The following is a 19444-nucleotide window of genomic DNA, read 5'->3' on the forward strand; positions in this document are numbered from 1 at the left end:
CAACCTTTTGAGCTTGGTGTGTCAAACTTCGCCAAAAAACTGAGCATAACTCGGGTAGTGTGTCACTTTGAGGAAAAAACATTATTTCGCAAATGTTTCATCCTCAGGAGCAGCAAATGTTTCATCCTCGGCATGTGGCCGCCTCAGCGGCCGCGTGTCATCAGAAATGGCTACGCATGTCAGTGCTGACACGCGTGTCATAGGTTTGCCATCACTGCCATAGGTGAACCTCAGATGTGTTACAAGCCCCAGCTCACCATTGCAGACAGCTAGGCAAATCCTGCAGCCAACTCGGCCACAGGCCTGGCAGCTCACCACTTCGTATGTGTGTGACCAGCACATCCTCAGAAGGTAGCAAAGGAAATGAGGCTAATTTGGCTCCAAACCCTGCTTATCCCTTTGTCTCAACACAGTGGGTTCAGACCCTGAGTTTGCACGCTACGTGGCAGGAGTGAGCCAGGCAATGCAGCAGAAGCGGCAAGTCCAACATGGTCGCCGTCCAGGCAACCCCCGTGGACACTGGCCACCCATGGATGATGCCCATCGGACCTGGCCTTTCCCAGAGTTCTTCACAGAAGGGTGAGTGCTGGGTGTGGCAGTAAAGCTGAGTTTGGGATCTGGGTGTCCCCCGTGGGGCCTTTGTGCGCTCTTATCAAGCAATTCAATTCCAAACCCGAATGTGAGAGTGACAAATGGTCAGATCTTTAGGAGGCAGAGTTTTGTGATTGGCTGTGGGATGCATGGTGGCATAAAGTGTCCTGTGAACACACCATTGGTATAAAGTTGATTTTCTAGACAGACTCATCCACTCTAAACAAGGATCTTATTTGATAATGTAAAGAAATTGCATGTTTAACAAAGTTTTTATGCTGAAATGAGCATGTCTATGAAACTCATGTGATTTATGGAATGTGATCCTTACCATTTACAAAAGGTAAAGGTATATTGTTCAGATTCCAGTGAATGGAAAGAATTGTGAATTTTCATCATAAAGACAACTGGGGATTGGTTTCTCACATCTCTTATTGCTACCTGGTTAAGAAATCTGGACAGCTGCCCTGGCTGATTTGGCTCAGTGGATAGAGCATCGCCCTGCGGACTGAAGGGTCCTGGGTTCGATTCCAGTCAAGGGCACATGCCTGGGTTGCAGGCTCGATCCCCAGTGGGGGTGTGCAGGAGGCAGCCGATCAATGATTCTCTCTCATCATTGATATTTCTGTCTCTCCCTCTCCCTTCCTCTCTGGAATCAAAAAAATTTTTTTAAAAAAGGAAGAAATCTGGACAGCTAAAGACCAATTGAACTTTTTGTTTGCTCTGATGAATTTCATATCTAAACCACAGGTTTCTGAGAGGAATAAAGGGCAGTGATGCGTATGTATTACAGTTGACCTTTGAACATCACCGGGGTTAGAGGCACCAACCCACCATGCAGTTGAAAATCCACACAAATTTAAGTTGATTGTCTGCATACATGGGTTCCTCACCATGGAACAAAAGTACAGTTGACCCTTAAATAAAGCAGGTTTGAATTGCACAGGTCACTTGCACGTGGACCTGCATATAAGAGTTAAGAAACCACTATTTGGTGTGAGATGAGTGGAGGGTAAAGACTTCTTTTAGAGCTTGGTTGGGCTGCCGGTGTCCAGGCTGGCTGCAGGAGGCCCAGGCCCAACTCCTCTCTTTGGCTTCCAGGGATGGCCTGCACAGCGGCTGGTCGGGAACTCAGGGAGACTCAGCCAGCTCGAGTGATGAGACGTCCTCCGCCAATGGCGACAGCTTGTTCTCCATGTTTTCAGGGCCTGACCTCGTTGCTGCTGTCAAGCAGAGAAGGTATGAAGAGATTTCTAAATCAAAGGACGGGGGGCACGTGAATGTGATCCACAGCTCAGTCCTCTGGAAAGCTCAGGAGCCCATTGTTCCCAATCGGCCTTGTATGAAAACGGCAGAGGGCCTTTTCCGGCACTGTCTTGCTTAGGCCTCTGTGGGGCCACCACACAGGCTTGTAGTCCAGGTGACTTAACATTGGGTTGTGTTTTTGCTGGCAGAATAGTCTCATGCCAACGGAAGTCAAAATATTCCAGTACGTCAGGCAAGGGAGAATTCTGAGACAGGGTTTGCCTATGTTGGTCTGTGCCTTGCAGGAGGCAGCCTTTTGTGTGTGTTGGTGGCGGGGGGGGGGGGGGGGGGGGGCGTTGCAGGGAGGGGGAGAGCAGGACCAGGACAAGCAAGTTCTAATCAGGACTCCCCAGCAGGCTTTGCAGCTCCAAACAAAAGGCTGACCCTCAGTTTCCTTGTGAAAGGTAGAACTGGGTAAAATGACCTCTGACTGGTATTTCAAAGTTGAAAAAAATAGTAATATAGTATATTCAGATCTAAGAAGTTTAGATCTCATATTTAAATGGATCCTGAAATAAGAGGAGAATTTGGTTACAGAGAAGTAAAGAGACTTTGTGGGTGGGAGAAAGCAGAGGCCCAGCAGTGGCAGTCTAAAGGATGTGGGCAGGAAATAGCGTGCAGGGCTGCCTGGGTGTCGGAAGTCATGCTGCAGAGAGGAAAGGGAGGCCAGGTTACACGGCCCTCGTGTGACAGGTTGGGCTTCAGTGGATAAGCAATGGCGAGTGGGTAGGTGAGTCACAGAGTTGTAACAGTGGTGATGACAGTGATTGCTAATACAAGCTAAGCCCCAGGTAAGCATTTACGTACATTTTCTCACTCAGTTCTCGCAACCACTGTATTTTCATTTGCTAGGGCTACCATAACAAAGTACCACAGACTGGGGGCTTAAACGACATAAATTTATTTTCCTACCGTTCTGGAGGCTGGAAGTCTGGGATCAAGGTGTCAACAGGGCTGGTTTCCTCTGAGGTCTCTCTCCCGGGCTTGCAGACAGCTATCTTCTCCCTGTCTCTTCACATGGTCTTCTCCTGTGTGTGTCCATGTCCTAATCTTCTCTTCCTATGAGGACAACAGTCACATTGGATTAGAACCCACCCTAATGACTTCATTTTAACTTACATGTTTAAGCACCTTATCTCTAAATACACTCACAGTATAAGGTATTGGGAGTTAGGATTTCAGCATATGAATTTAGAGTCTACATATGAATTGGGGGGAGGAGGAGTGACACAATGCAGCCCATAGCAACCATCTTATATGAGTACTAGAGGCACAGTGCACGAAATTCGTGCACTTGCTGGGGAGTCCCTAGCCTGGCCTGTGCCCTCTCGCAGTCCGGGAGCCTTGGGGGGATGTCCGACTGACGGCTTAGGCCCACTAAGCCGTGAGTCGGACATCCTTAGCATTGCCACAGAAGCGGAAGAGGCTCCCACCATTGCTGCTGTGCTCGCCAGCTGCAAGCCCTGCTTCTGGCTAAGCGGTGCTCCCCCTGTGAGAGTGCACTGACCACCAGGGGGCAGCTCCTGCATTGAGTGTCTGCCCTCTGGTGGTCAGCACGCATCATAGTGACCGGTCATTCCACCATTCGATCATTTGCATATTAGCCTTTTATTTTGTAGGATTGTTTTACCCCCAATTCATAGGTAAAGAAGTTGACACTTGGAAAAGTTAAATTCATTCATTCATTCATTGGCACCTATCATGTACCAGGCACCATAATGTAGCGGCAAACAAAACAAAATCTCCCTCCTTGTGGAAGGTATATTCTATTGCGGGAAGGCAGATTTAAAACAACAACAACAACAAAATATGTCAAGTTAGGTTAGATGCTATGAAGAAAAATAAAGCAGGATTTGGGGGGCAGAGTGCAAGGGTCAGGCAGATTTTCTGTTTTCAGAATGAGAGTCAGGAAGGCCTCTGATGAGCAGAAAGCTGAACACAATGAGGGGGCAACTGGTGAGGTATTGGCAGAGGGGTATGTGTGAGAGAGAAGAATCAAGGATGATAGGCAAGTATTTGGCCTGAACATCTATCTGTGTGAAAGGGGGTGCCATGGACCAAGACTGGGAGGACTGCAGGAGAAGCAGGATGGAGCCAGGGGTGGAGTTTAAGACTTCTGTTTGAGACATGGGAAATCAGGAAGGCTGGTTAGACATCTAAGTCACCTGTAGCACCACCTCTGCAGAGACTGCTGTCTGCGTGCCAGAGCGCGGATAGACTGAGTTACCTGGCTCTGAGCCTGCTACATCCTGCCTTTTTGATCGTTATAACAAACTTCATGTCAGTTGTGAAACTTAACAGGCTTTTAGTTTATAGTCACATATCCACATTGCATGGTAAATAATCAGTATCTGTTGAGTAAATTAACAAAAGGCCATAGCTGATGGACTCAGAGAGCAGCTGAAAGAGCCAGTATTTGTCCTCATGCCTGCCACCCCTACTCTATCCCAACCCTGTGATGGCTTGCGGGAGTGCAGCATTTGATGGTGACTCACTTTTTTCCCCTACACACTGTGTATCCAAGCACATCTCCACACACCCACCTAGAATCAGTGCCCCAGAATGCCAGAGACAAGTGAGAAGGTGCCCCCTGGAGGTAAGCTGGACAGGAAGCAAGGCAACCACTGCACTGAGCTCTTGGTTCTTTCAGGAAACACAGCAGTGGAGAGCAGGAGACCAGCACGCTGCCCTCACCGCCTCTTCTTACCACAGTGGACGATGTGAATCAGGTATTGGGGGCTCTGCTCTGGCCATAGGGCTGGCTCTATTGGATTCAGACCATGAGCAAGGTTCCAAGGTTGAAGTATTTTTTTTTCATTTTTTATTTGTTCATTTATTTAATTATCCTCATTCAAGGATATGTTTATTGATTTTCAGAGAGAGTGGAAGGGGGAGAGAGAAACATGGCTGTGAGAGAGAAACTTTGATTGGTTGCCTCCCAAACTTTCCCAACCAGGGGTCAAACCCGCAACCTAGGCATGTGCCCTGACTGGGCATTGGGAGAATCGAATCCACCAACCTCTCGGTGTACGGGACGACGCTCCAACCAACTGAGCCACCCAGCCAGAGCCCAAAGCTGAAATTTTAAGAGGGCATCAAAGAAATGATGGGATCTTTGTGGTGAACAACTTTTCCCCATGATTTTGTCTAAATGATCAGCCAGCTCAGCGGACTCAGAGCCATATGTAGAGGAAGCTCTGGGACTGTGCTGCCTGATAGGGAGACACTGGCCACATGCAGCTGTGTGAATGGAAATTAATGGAAATAAAATTGACTTCCTTGGTTGCACTAGCCATAACTGGTGCGTGGCTGCTGCATTGAACAGTGCAGACAACATTCCTGTCACTGCCAGTTCTCTTGGACAGGGCTATTCCAGGGCGGTGGGAGGGAGAGGGAGAGGCTCTCACCCTGTCTCCTAGGTGAGAATAGGGCAGAGATCCGGGGTGGTGGGAAAGATGATAAATTGCTAGAAATGCCACTAAGAACCTTCTTCTGTCTCTCAGGATAACAAAACCAAAACGTGGCCACCCAAAGCACCCTGGCAACACCCTTCTCCACTACCCAGCACACTGCCTAGCCCAGGCGCAGCACTCTATGCAGTCACCAGCCCTGGCAGCCAATGGAACGACACCATGCAGATGCTGCAGTCCCCAGTGTGGGCTGCAACCAGTGATTGCAGCGCGGCCTCCTTCTCCTACGTGCAGACCCCACCACAGCCCCCACCCCCAGCAGCACACAAGGCAGCGCCCAAGGGCTTCAAGGCCTTCCCAGGGAAGGCTGAGCGCAGGCCGGCCTACTTGCCCCAGTACTGACCCAGGCCTGCCTGCCCAAGGTGTTGGGGCTAGTGTCCCCGTCCTAGGGCTGACTAGCTGGCACCAACCCCCAGAGGACCAGTGCACCCCTGTCCCAGGCACGGATCCTTGGGGATGGGGGTGGTTGGCAGCTCCAAGCCTTTAAGGCCTGGCTTCTCGAACTTTGGAGGCATCAGACCCCTGGAGGGCCAGCTGAAGACGGAGGTCTCTGACCCTCCTCAGGGAAATGCTGGATCTTCGAGCTTAATAAGCGCTTCTGGTGATTCTGATGCAGTTGGGCCACAGGCCACACTCTGAGAAATAGCTCTCAAGTGTGTAGTCCCACTCTGTGTGCTGGGAAGGCATCAGGCTGGAAGGATGACTGCAAAACTGACCATTCTTCTGAAACCTCTCCCTTCTTAACACGTTAAGTGATGACCACACCAATCACTGTATTTTATAGCTATTTTTCATACAGGTTTTCAGTTAAAACATCTCCTGCCTAAAATGCATTGAAGTTTTTAAGATAACAAATATAGCGGCTGGAGGTTTGTTCAACACTATTTTTATTTAAGCTTATACAAAATGGGCAACATATAGAATATTTGTGATCAGAAGCAATTACCTGGGTTTCCTGTGTGTGGGCAGCCCCTCACCACCCCAGCAGCACCCAGGGAGTGCAGCTTTTATCCGATTTACAAAAGCAGGATGATAAAACTGAAGTCGGAGGCGTATTCCTGATGTTGAGTGGAGATGAGCCAGCTGGCTGCTGTCTGCGGGACAAAGACACACCTGTTGCCCTCAGGTCCTTCCACACATGGCCAGAGGCTTCCTACGGTCAGAGGTTGGGTGTGGTCAAGGGGCTTGACAGAGACACTGGCACTTGAAATTGCAGTAACTTTTATGAGCTGGCTCAAGACAAACGGATTAAGATATATATAGGAATTAAAGTATTTTCTTTTTTCAAAAACCCACCTCATTTTCAGTTAACGTGCCATTAAATAGATAACATCCTGTGGATTTAGGGATTTTCCAGCCAGAATGGATCCAGAAGAATTGAATGGTGCTTAAATTGAGAAATAATAATAAATATATCTATATAGAATAGACATCCCACTGTATATTAATTGAGGTTACAGAAGTTCTTTATATAAAACTTATTTAAATTTTTCATATTTCATCTTTGAAAAAGTCTAATTGAGAAAAATCTGTAATATTTTCTGGTATGAAAGTTTGACAGTATTAATATTTTTTTTATATTTTCTTAAATCATTAAACCATTTTAATATATGTTAACTACTAATAAATGGTTTATTCTTTCTAACTCCACATAACCTTTTCCAGCAAAGATTGTAATAACACATTTATGTTCTCATTTTTCTACAGATATAAGTAAATTTATATTTAAAAAATACCAAAAAGAAAAAATATATATATATATGTCTGTATACACACTAATGATAGAGGGCCCTGAGGGTGTCTGAGCCCAGCCGCCTGAACTCTCAATACTGTGTCGCCAGGCTCCTTCCAGGCCCGGGTGTTGTCCTGTGCTGTGTGGGGACGCCATTGCTGCCTGTACTTATGATCCTCTCCCCGTGGGTTCCGAACATTCACCTCACCATGTTTACAGAGAACTATTTTGTACATAGATTTTTTCAGGCATGTGCTTTGCACCAACCCTGCGTGGCTCTTGTCTGTGTTAGCCGTCACAGTGTGTGCACTACTCTGTTGAAGTTGTCTATGGCTGTTTGACTTGTAACATAGTTTTCTGTTTCCTTCAGTAATGTGTCCACAGTGCCCTGTATTTCAAGTTCTGATATACTGAAGTACTCTTGTTTTAATAGTGCCTCCCCAAGACCTCACCCTGGTCAGAGGTCAGTCCTTGATGCCCCAGCACAGCTGACGTCGAAGTTGCTAATTGTCCCATTCTAGTCTGTTTTTCTTAAGACGTTTCTTAATTGCATCTCCATGGGCTGTGAGACTGTGTGCAGCTGTTTGTGTGGTCTCCTGGTAGGTGCTGTGTTCTCAGCACCACCTCGTTCTGAACACTGGTAATTCCAGGTGCTGCGCTTGGCAGAGGAGTCTCTCCAAAGCGCGTGTGTTTGCGTGTGTGAGCGTGTGTGTCCTTCGTGTGCCCGGGCATGGCTGCCTTGCTCAGGCATCAGCAGGACATTGTGTGAATAGTTATAATGCTTCCAAACTGGAACTCTACATTTTGTATCTTACTTTTAAAGCTCCTATAAGTAAATTAACTATTGGCTTTATTAAAAATATACATTTAATAATATATTTTGTATGTCTCTTTAAAATGAACTGCAACAGAAACCATGTCAGCAGCCCTAACTGGTTTGTTACTTGGAAAAGCTACACCTGAATTGGTTTTTAGGTCAGTCTGTTGTCTGATTCTGAAAACTTGGGAGGGGAAAGACCACTAAGGCTATAAGGTGAACTGGGGTGGGAGAGCAGGAAGCAAGACAACCTACCACACCTCTCCTGGCTTCCCCAGGGCCGAAGCTGAGGTCTCTGGGCGGAGCCAATGTCATGGTGAAGACCACTTGGAAGGATACCAGCTCTCCTTGGGTGTGAGCTGTGTGCGATCAGCTGCCCAGGCAGCCTTTCCAGGGAGCAGACCCAGGAATAAGGGACCCAATATGTGGCAGAGACCGTACCTCAGGGGGACAAGGAAGACTAGTCTGACTGGATGATCACCCTGCTAAGCAGAAGAATAGATTGTACATTGGGAACCACAACTAGAGGTTGGGTTACAGAGGAATTTCAACTCCTTTTCATTTACTGCAAGACAGCACTTGATTGAAACTTTTTCATTAACTTAGTGTGAGCATTAATATATAATTAACTGTAAGCACCACTCGTGCTTCTTTCTTCTGTGATGCCCAGAAGCTGAGGATGGGGACCTGTACCTCAGGAACAGCTATGTTGCATGAGGGAATGCATATTAAAAGCTAGCTGGAAAAACACTTATCCAAGCGTGTTCCTATTTAACACGAGTGCCAGGTATGAACACTGACCTGATGAACAATAGTGGTGGAGAGAGTCATGTAGCCCTGGCTTATGTGCTGGATGGGTGGTGATGGAAGCAGAACAGATGTTGCATCTGAGTCCCCAGAGGGTCCTTGGAGGCCCCACCCCCGTTGAGAGCGTGAAACATACAAGCCGGTGTGAGACTGGGGATACTCCTTTCTCACTTGGGGTATCCTGGGTGTGGCATCCAGCTCTAGGAGTGGAGCCGAAATGCCAAATGCTAACCCTTTGGAGGGGATGGCCCTCTGCACTGTGTGGCCCCTGTTGTGATCTGGAGACGAGGAGGAAAAAGCTCTTCGACTGCCAAAAAGCACTGTACATGGTCTGCATGCTCCCAACCATAGGAACCGAACCGTCAGGGGCAAGCTCCTGGAAGTAACCCATAGCTGGCCTTATGATTCCACAGGGGTAGGCGGGCCGCACCCAGGCTTCTGCATGTCTGTGAAGGGACTGGAAGTGGCCAAGAAGACAGTCTTTAGTCTCTTCATTCAGTCAGGAAGTCCTATAAGTGTATATTTACCCACATTTAAATTCTACCATGTTCTTACATCTCCATTGCGCTCCTGCCTCGCCCTCTGGCCTCAGGGTTTTCCTTACATCCCTGCTACCTCGACATCAACTTCCCGTGCCTGTGCTCCTGGGACCGCTCCCGCTCAGGGCCTCTCCATCAGTTCTCAGGCCAGGCCTAGCCTCCACCCGGCTTTGTTTCTCAGGACAGCAATTAGCGCTCCCTTGGAATCGTGTGTGTGCGTTTATTTGTCCCTCACTAGGACCAGGGCTTCATGATAGGAAGGAGCAGGTCGTTCCTGGCCACATGTCCGGGTCCAGAACCGCGGGAAGCAACTCCACACCAGCCAGCGGAAGGAGGTGTTGCTGGAGCCAGAGGCAAACTTCTAATACAGAGCAAAAAAAAGAGAACCAGACTTAAAATGAAATCGCCTCTCATTTAGGACTAAAATACGGGATGACCAGGGTTTGTTCTTCCACCGCCAGGAGGGGTTGACGCTAGGAACTGTGGGTAGGACTGAGTAGCCTTTTACTAAGTATAGAGCCTTCTATTCTCAGGGAAACCCACGCCGCTGTGCGGTAGAGAAATTTTGTCAATAGACCTAACAATGGATTCGCACGGAAAACCTGGGGCGGGCGACATCCCGAAGCGTCACGCCTACGCAGGACAAACTTGCCTCCCGCAAGGCGCATGCGCCCCCCTCCCACTCCTGCGTGCGCAGGCGCACGCCCATCCCCCACGTAGAGTATGCGCACATGCGCGCGCGTGTCCATCCCAAACGTGCGGGCAGGGGCGTCAGCGAGTGCCCCTCGGCATTCCCCGCCCCCCTCGCCCCCACCTCGGCGCGGGGACATGCGCACACCCGCCCCCCGGACGTGCGAGCCCACACGCAGACGCGTGTGCTCCCCCGCCCCCCGACCTGTCTGGCTTCCGCCGTCCCTGCTGGTAGACACGCGCACACCGCCCCTCGCGAGAGTGGGAGGCAGCGCCGGGAGCTGCGCGGAGTCCCAGGGAGGTGTGGTGCCCTAGGCCTCCGTCAGTCACCGTGACTCAGCATCCCCGGTGGGCGCGCCTCTCCGGAACCGGAACAGCTTATGCAAAGTCATGGGGTGGGTCCCCTCAACTCAGGTGCCAGAAAACACACACACACACACACACACACTCCCTTTCCCTCTGCCTCCACCTTGACTTGGGGATCCCTGGTCTCCAGGTCCTGCCTGGCCCTGTCAGCGGCCCCAAATTAAGGTCTGACTCAGTTTCCCCGTCTGTCTAACAGGGCTCTTGCTTGGAACTTTGCCCGCCACAGGCTCAGTAAGGGCTAGTTTTGCAAATACTCAGTGGAAGCCAATTGGTTTTCCTTAGGCTCTGAAATGAACCCTTGTTTAAAGTTGGGACTTCCTAACTTGCCTCCGCGTTCAGGTCCACCCTCCCATCCACTCCTCCGTCCAGGGCCAGACTTTCTGAGGTCACTTGAAGGCGCCCAGCGCAGAAGCAGGGTCTTTGAACGTTCTCAACCAGGTTTCCTCTCAGCTGTGGTTAATCAGCCCGTGGTCTGGGCTCATAAGACCCCTCGGAACTTCACTACCCTCAGGATTCCTGGGACCCTGAACCCTATATTGTGAGGTTTGCAGACCAGGCTTGGTACAACATATGGTGCTGGTTGTGGTGATGGTGATAGAAAACAGGTTTCACTTTGTCAGAATATAAGATTACCTTAACACTGTTATTTTTGCAAAGCTATAGACCCCACTCTACTCCCTAAGATTTGATCCGAGGTGCCCCACCTCACACTCCAGTCAGTGACGGGTTACTCTCCCACAATTTGAGTGCCCAGTTCCCAGACCTCCATTCCTCTCTGCCTTTGCCATGCTGCTATCCTTTCTGTTTGAGATGCCATTCTTAGCCATTTCCACTTGTAAAATTCTACCCTGCCAATCAGAGGCCCAATTGACGTTAAAACAAAACTGAGATGATGGGGAAGAGCCAGAAAATGGCAGACAAGACAGGGTTTGATTAAGAACAGAGCTCAGGAATCAGGCAACCAGTGGGTTGATTCTCTACCTACTCGCAGAGTGGCTGTTTTTAGATTTCTCAACCTGTCTGTAAATGGGAAGGACAACATAAGGCTGTTTTGAGGGTTGCAGAGGAGAAAATCGAGGACCGAACTCTGCACAGAGTAAACTGGCAGGTATAGTCACCCTGTCAATTGGATGTTGTAAGGCTTTCAATTAGTAACAATCTTCCTTTGTTCTACTCCTTTTTGTGTTCCTTAGCTGCTGTGACTTAGGGCCTTCCGGGTAGGAACCCAGTTTTTTGCTAAAGTAGAAACTATATGCAACTTTGGGATTTCAAAGAATGATGTTAAACATAAAATATTATTGGGGAAATCCAGAATAGTTGAACCTGCTGGGAACCATAGAGGCTAGACTTCTGAAGATACACATAAAGGAACGTCAAAAAGATGAAAACTTCAAAGAGGCAGTGATCAGAGGCCTCACCTCCTGCTGCTGCTTCCGTGCAGGAGCCCGGAGCTGCTCCCATAACACTAGGTTGGAGGAGAGGGTATTGGAGAAGAGAGTGTGGCCGTGGCAGGTGAACCCCCAACAAACCTTTGGAAAGACGGGAGTTGTGACAGTTCAGCTCAAAACAGGCTTCACCCTTAAGGGAAATCACTGATTCCTGTACCAGCTACAGACAGAGGTGGCCCAGCCCCAGGAACCTGGGCCCTGTGAGGTTCCCTCTGGCTTCTCTCTGGGGGTCATTCTCGCCATTGTTTTCTTTGAGACCAAGGACGGACCCTCAGGTGAGTCCTTTCAGAAAGGCAATTTGACACAACAAAAAGCTGGGAGTGCCTGCTGCTGGCACCAGGGTCACAAAAGGACCGTGTTTGGCTGACTGAGGTCACGTGCTCAGAGCTGATATAATCAGAGAGTCAGAAGAGAAAACACAAGGTTGGGAGGTAGTGGTCTTGGACAAAAGACAAGAGATGGCCACCATAGTCACCAAAAACAGCCTATTGGTAAAAAAGGAGTCAGTGGCTACTGTTGGGCTAAAAGTCATCCAAGGAATCATAGGGCAAGTGGCTAGTGGCGCAGTGGCTACTGAGATTGGCTTTCCTATTGGATGAGGTTCCGTTCTGAAACACAGAATTGAGGGGTGGGAGCCTTGTTCTGCGCAGACAAGTAACTGGTTTGCATGGGAAGCTCTGGTTGGAGTATCTCCCATGAACTCCAGCAGGACAGGTGCTGTTCGGCGCTGTCAGGGTGGTGCTAGATATGGGAAATTCAGTTCCATCTGAGAGCTGATAGTTCACCCAAAACTCCTCTGGGTAAATAAGGACCATGTGGACAGGGCTTTTCCCTGCAAAGTACTGTGATTTCTTCAGTCTTCAGCCCCTTCCTGTTTTCCTTCTTCATCTTTAGGACTCCAGATCATTCTGGGCAGGGAGAGAAAGCCATTTGCAGAGGCCAGAGGCGGCATCGACTGCATGAGCTGGGAGGTGGGTGGTAGCAAGACCCGTGGTTGGGACTGCAGCAGGACAGGGCGCACACACCTGGACATCCGGCTACTCTGGTGGAACCCAGCAACGAAGAAGCTCAATTTGAGTGCCCAGTTCCTGGACCTCCTCTCCTCTCTGACTATATTCACTCCCTCTCATCCAAACTCTCCCCTCGAGAGAGTCATTCCAATGCTATCCATCCACGGATGACTCTCCCAGGTTTTTTCCTCCAGCTCAAACCTTTTCCTCTCCATGTACTCCAGACATGGATAGCCAACTCAACACTTAGATGTGGAATAGGTTTTGAAAACATGTCCAAAAACAAGATCATGTGATTTTCCCCCAAAAAACTTGCATCTCTGCAAGATGCAACGACAATTCCATTTTTCCAGGAATTCAGTTAGAAAACTAGATGTCACCTTTGACCATTCTTTATCTCTCTTTCACCAGGAAATTGCCAATTCTTTTTTTTTTTTAAATATATTTTATTGATTTTTTACAGAGAGGAAGGGAGAGGGAATAGAGAGCTAGAAACATAGATGAGAGAGAAACATCGACCAGCTGCCTCCTGCACACCCCCTACCGGGGATGTGCCCGCAACCAATGTACATGCCCCTGACCGGAATCGAACCTGGGACCTTTCAGTCCGCAGACCGACGCTCTATCCACCGAGCCACACCGGTTTCGGCGAAATTGCCAATTCTTCCCTCACAATATATCCAGATCACCATGCCCAACTCCTACTACCTTGGCCCAAGCCACTTTTGCCCCTGGCCTGCATTCTTGCAGCAGCCTCCCATCTATTGTCCTTTCTTCCATTCCTGTTGCATTGTGGGCCTGATCCTTTGTCAAACATGCTGGATGGTGTCCCTTCTTTGCTGAGCACCCTTCAGTGGCCTCCCATCTCTCTGGGAATAAAAACTCAAGCTCTCACCAATGACTTGCAAGGTGTATGGGATCTTGCCTTCTTTCCCTTTCTGACCTCATCTTCTATCACTTTCCCCTCCTTCATTCCACTCCAGCCAAGATGGCTACTTCTGTTTCTGAAACATCTAAGCATGCTGCTCTTGGGAATTTTGCCGTTGCTCTTCCCTTTGCCTGAACACTTTCCCCCGAGGTACCCCATTGGCTGGCTTTCTAACCTTCTACAGGCTTTTGCTCAAATGTAACCTCATGAGTAAATTTTCCCTTGAACATTCTGTTCAAAATTGCAACCCACAATCCCAGCACCCTTTCCAGTGTTCTCAATAACACTTACCAGCATCTGACAAACCGTATGTTTTACGTATTTGCCACTTGTGTATCCGAAACGCCTGGAACACTACCAGTAACATGGAAGGTGTTGGGCGTTGTGTTAAGTGAATGAATGAATGAATGAATGAATGAACGAATGAAGCAGACTGGGCACGGAGAGTTCGGCTTCCGTCCTCCAGTCACGTCCAGGCAGGGGTCGCCGAGGGGCCGCACCAGTGGCCACCCGGTGCAGGGAGAGACCAGCCGAGGCCCCCTAGCTGGGCTGCGGGCAAGGTCGTCGGGCGGGCGCTGAGGGCGGGGCCTGGCGGGCGGGGCGGGGCGGGGCGGGGCCCGGCGCCTGCGCCTGCGCCATGAGGCCATAAAGACCGCTGCTCGGGACGGGCTAGCTGCACGCCGTCAGCCCTTCTGGTTCCTCCGCCCTCCTCGCCGCCCGTGCATCCCGCTGCTCTCGCCATGGCCGCACTCACCCAGGACCCGCAGTTCCAGAAGCTACAGGAATGGCACAGCAAGCACGGCTCTGACCTCAACTTGCGCCGCCTTTTCGAAGCGGACAAGGAACGCTTCAACCGCTTCAGGTGCGCGCGGGACCCCTGGCGAGCGGGACGTGCGGGCCGGGATCGGGGCGCGCGGGGCCGCAGCGCCTTGGCTCCAGGTTGTGCGGGGCCGGGGCCGGGGGGCCGGGCGGGCGGTCCCTGGGAGCCCCCGGCCCGGAACAGGACCCAGGCCGCACTTCGTCCTTGACGCCTCCTTGAAGCAGGTTCCGGGAACTCGCCGGAGGTCCCCAGGGCTGCTTAGCGCTGAGAAGGGGGCCCCTCCGCGGCTCCCCTCCACGGGGACATGCCCAACACCCTCCTCCTGTCCCCACCGCGCAGCCCCCGCGGGTTGCAAAGAGGCTCCTTCGCTGTTGCGAGAAGCGACTCTGGCTGACGCAGCCGGCGGGGAAGGGCTGCCTGCTTCCATCCGCTCGCTGCTGAGGGCGTGGGACCCTCTGCGGGGTTCGGTCTGGGTGGGGCAGGCCGGGGGGGGGGGGGTGTTGCAGGCAGTCGGGTGGAAGGGTGGAGATGTGGGGACGTGATTCCTGCGGAAGAGGCCAGGTCTGGAGACTTGTGAAGGACCAGGGAATAGAAAGGAGTCTATTAGGGGACATCTTGGGGGAGTGGGAATGGGGCCGACCGTGCTCTGGTGCAGGTGTGTTGGGGAGGGGTGGTCTGTGGCTCCGGCTGGAAGTCCCCTGCGGCCAGCCCTGTCATCGGGGTCCTCCCCTGAGTAAGCTGAGGTTGCAGAGTGGGAGTTCAGGGAGGGACATTGAACCTCGCTCTGTGTCTTCCCATCCCCCAGCTCAGTGTTAGCAGAGGAATGGCTCCTCACCCGGAGACATGCATTCTGTTCAGAGGCTTGGCCCCTCTCACTGTGCCGCTGCTGCAGGGTCAGCCTGGTGGGCGGGCAGGTGACAGATACCACCCTGTGCTGGGCAGCTGAGGCCTGGTTGGGATATGGCACAAAGAGGATTTTTTTTTTTTTTCTTTCTGGAAGCAGTTCTGGTTAGGGAGCAGGCTGGGGGTACCTGGGTGTGGTCAACGGCTTCTGCCATCTTTCTGCAGCTTGACCCTCGATACCAACCGTGGGCGTATTCTGGTGGATTATTCCAAGAACCTTGTGACGGAGGGTGTGATGAAGATGCTGGTGGACCTGGTAATGTTCTTATTTGGGAGGCTCGACCTGTAACCCACAGTGTGGTGGGCAAGCTGGGCTCCTGGGAGCCCTCATGTCCTTGAGCATCTTTACTTCCTTCTCTCTCTGTGGACCTCAGTGACTGTGCCAATGCTGGGCTCTGAGCTCCTGGCCTGACCTCAGGTTCTGAACTGACCCTTCTTACTAGGCGGTGGGAGAGCTTGGACTCCTGGTGGCTAATGTGGGTGGGTCCCAGCCTTAGTGTCTTCTCTTGCAGGCCAAGTCCAGGGGTGTGGAGGCCGCCCGGGAGAACATGTTCAATGGTGAGAAGATCAATTTCACTGAGGTGAGCATCCTGGTGGCATCAGACTTCTCAGCTCCTCCACCTCTTCCTTCCTTCTCATGACCGTTGGCCTCACTGTGTCTTCACCCCTCCAGTTAGGCAATGCTTTTGCTTAACGTGGGGCCTGAAGGCCTATTTCCTCCAGCACATTGCCCGGCCGTGGGGGGTGTCTTCCCCAAGACTGCTGGTCTGGACTTAGTAAGCATGGAATGGCTCCCAGTGTCTGTCTAGGGAGAGCACATTTCAAACCTGTGAGGAGAGGGCTTCTCCAGGCATACTTGGAGAACTTTGATCTAGCTTTGCTCCAAGTTTTATTAATGAAAAGAAAACTCTTATGTCAAGAAATAAACCTCCTCAGTGGTAGGAGTCAAGAAGAAGGCCGGGCTTTGGGGGCCCAGCTGGTGAATTGCTGTGGAGGCCTGGAGGCATAATAATCACTGAGCACTCAGAGGCCTGGCCTCAAGATTATTATCCTCCTTTTACACATGAGGAACCTGAGGCTCAGAGGTCAGGTTACTTATCCAAGAGTCATATCTGTACGAGGTGGAGTCAGGATTCAAACACAACCTGTCTTGCACTGCTGGGCCAGACGGAGAGAGGTTGCAATCAAGGAGGGCTTCCTGGAGGGGTACATTTACCTGTTGAAGTGGGGCAGGAGTGGGGCCGGGCAGGGTAGCATGACCATCTCTTTCCTGCCCACCTGGCGTCTTTAGGTCTGTTTCCTTCAAGGACTCCTCTGCTGGCTTCAGCTTGATGAGACTTGCTCTTGCATGACAAGGCCAGCTGCCTGCCACCTATCACAGGCTCGGGGTCCGATTGGTTTGTGATAGGGCTAGCTTGGTGAGGGAAGCTTGAGTTGCCTGCTTTGCTTTCCATTCAAGAGACTGGGGGCACTTTTCAAAAGATGCCAGCAAACACCACGTACTCTGATCAGGAAGATGAGATGACTTCAGGCTTAATGAGTGAGCCCTAGTCCTCTGAAGCATTGCTTGTCTCTGACCTGTGTTGTCTCCACTCTGCCTTTGCTCACTGCGTTCCTTTTTCCCTTGGCTTTTCACACCCTGAATACCTACGGGCCCTTGGCGCTTCTCCTAGGCTTGTTCCAGGCTCTGTCCCCTCGTGGTCCTCTGCAGCGCATAAGGGAGCAGCACAGGCTTTGCCTTACCCCCGGGGCCTGGGGCAGCCCCTACTTCCAGAAGCACACAGTGGATCCTCCATGTGAGACCGTAGTGCTGACAGAGACCTCGGGGCCTGCACGTCCAATGAATATAAGGGGTCGAGCTGACTCAGGGCCACACTGCACCATGCCCAGCTGGAAGTGGGGCTGCCCTGGGGGTGGGGATCTTCTCACTCTGACTCTTGTCCCCAGAACCGGGCAGTGCTGCACGTGGCCCTGCGGAACCGGTCAAACACACCCATTCTGGTGGATGGCAAGGATGTGATGCCAGAGGTCAACAGGGTCCTGGAGAAGATGAAGTCTTTCTGCCAGGTAAGCAGCTATTGGGCTGCACTGGCCTTTAGCTGTATGTGTGCATGTATTTGGGAATTTGGGGGCCCTGGTGGGCCACGCCTCCATTCTCTTCGGAGAGGACTCAAGCCCTCACTGCAGCCTAAGGCGGGGGCCGGGGTGGGTGGGTATCTGTGTGATTGCTGGCCCTTGGGGGCTCTGCTAAGGCACGAATCCCCATGACCCAGTTCTGAGGGAACCCACCCCTGGCAGCGGTGGAGCAGCTTCCTTCCTGAACGACAGACACCTGTTGGCTCGTGGACAAACTGGCCGGTGGCCAAGGTCTGCGAAGAAAAGTGCCGGATGGGAGAGTGGGGAAGAGACTTTTCTCATCCGTGTGTTTAGTCATATGCCCTTATTCCCTAGTCTGGAACTAGATAAAAGACTTGCTTTGATGACGCCCCCAAGGGCTTCCTATGCATGCCCACATACAGCTGTCATCTCCCCTTTGAAATCCACGCATACCCATGCGTACACACAGGTTCATTCTTTTTTTTTTTTTTTTTTTTGATTTTTTTTTTTTTAACGATTAAAGCCAGAAACAAGAGTACAGATGCTAACAGTTTTTTTTTATATATATATATTTTTATTGATTTTTTACAGAGAGGAAGGGAGAGGGATAGAGAGCTAGAAACATCGACCAGCTGCCTCCTGCACACCCCCTACTGGGGATGTGCCCGCAACCAATGTACATGCCCTTGACCGGAATCGAACCTGGGACCCTTCAGTCCGCAGGCCGACGCTCTATCCACTGAGCCAAACCGGTTTCGGCATATATTTTATTGATTTTTTACAGAGAGGAAGAGAGAGGGATAGAGAGCCAGAAACATCGATGAGAGAGAAACATCGATCAACTGCCTCCTGCACACTCCCCACTGGGGATGTGCCCGCAACCAAGGCACACGCCCTTGACTGGAATCGAACCTGGGACCCTTGAGTCCGCAGGCCGATGCTCTATCCACTGAGCCAAACCGGTTTCGGCACAGGTTCATTCTTACTTACTCTTCTGCAGCTTATTTGTTCTTCTTTCTTTCTTTTTTTTTTTTTTTTAATATATTTTATTGATTTTTTTACAGAGAGGGATAGAGAGTTAGAAACATCAATGAGAGAGAAACATCGATCAGCTGCCTCTTGCACACCCCCTACTGGGGATGTGCCCACAACCAAGGTACATGCCCCTGACCAGAATCGAACCCGGGACCCTTGAGTCCGCAGGCCGACGCTCTATCCACTGAGCCAAACCGGTTTTGGCTGCAGCTTATTTGTACTTACAAGTATGTCAGAGATGCCCCATGTCAGTGTTAACGTACATGACTTCCTGAGTGGGGCTGTAGGGGGATGGCCTCAGAGACCAGCTAGAGATTTGGCCACATCGACACTGTTGGCTTCGTGTCTTGCCCAGGGGTGGATCCTGCAGTGGGCGGCCGACGTCCTCAGGCCTGGAGTCCGAGGATGATGTCTGTGGGCCTGTTTGTGTGTGTGGGTGTGTGCCTGTTCGTGACGCGTGCTCTGGGAGCGATCATCTGGGTTCTGGTCAGCTTGTACTGAGAGCAGTGGCCCCCAGGTGGCTGGTCAAAGTCTGCTTGCTTTGGCTCAGAGCCATTTTCAGACCTGAAATGGCAGGAGGTGATCTGGGCATCAATCCTAGAGGCCTGGCAGCCGAACGAGTAGCACTTCCCAGGGTGAGGAAGGCTTGGGGTCCTGATGGGAATCTGGTTTCCAGAATGTTCCTTAACAGTGGTTGATATGTGTGGTGGCTCTGGGTATGAAGGAGGAGATTTCCAGCCGTCTGTTGTGAGTGCCAGAGCTGACATGCCTGGGAAAGCCTGCGGCTCTGTTTGATCAACGCTTGTGTGCTCGGGGAAGCTCGTGTGTGGAGAGCGTGCCCCTGGCTGTCTGGGGAGTGACCCCAGGAAAGCCCTCCCATAGCGCC

The 19444-nt window shown here is 51.1% G+C and overlaps 2 protein-coding genes across 7 annotated transcripts in view; both read left to right on the plus strand.

Annotated features, from left to right (window-relative positions):
• The window catches only part of GARRE1 (granule associated Rac and RHOG effector 1), an 83524-nt gene extending 75552 nt beyond the window's left edge, over positions 1 to 7972 (plus strand). For all 6 annotated transcript variants that reach the window (XM_079800073.1, XM_079800075.1, XM_079800072.1 and 3 more), the window contains 4 exons: positions 414 to 579; positions 1693 to 1830; positions 4547 to 4625; positions 5400 to 7972. In XM_079800073.1, coding sequence (XP_079656199.1) covers positions 414 to 579; positions 1693 to 1830; positions 4547 to 4625; positions 5400 to 5708 — 692 coding nt within the window. In that variant the 3' untranslated portion in view covers positions 5709 to 7972. The remainder of the gene's footprint in view (positions 1 to 413; positions 580 to 1692; positions 1831 to 4546; positions 4626 to 5399) is intronic.
• Positions 7973 to 14340: 6368 nt separating this feature from the next.
• GPI (glucose-6-phosphate isomerase) overlaps positions 14341 to 19444 on the plus strand; it is a 29465-nt gene continuing 24361 nt past the window's right edge. Inside the window, exons 1-4 of the mRNA XM_079759629.1 lie at positions 14341 to 14565; positions 15592 to 15682; positions 15939 to 16007; positions 17374 to 17493. Coding sequence (XP_079615755.1) covers positions 14444 to 14565; positions 15592 to 15682; positions 15939 to 16007; positions 17374 to 17493 — 402 coding nt within the window. The 5' untranslated portion in view covers positions 14341 to 14443. The remainder of the gene's footprint in view (positions 14566 to 15591; positions 15683 to 15938; positions 16008 to 17373; positions 17494 to 19444) is intronic.

Source organism: Cnephaeus nilssonii (genome assembly GCF_951640355.1).
Source record: "Cnephaeus nilssonii genome assembly, chromosome: 20".
In the NCBI taxonomy this organism is placed as follows: domain Eukaryota; kingdom Metazoa; phylum Chordata; class Mammalia; order Chiroptera; family Vespertilionidae; genus Cnephaeus; species Cnephaeus nilssonii.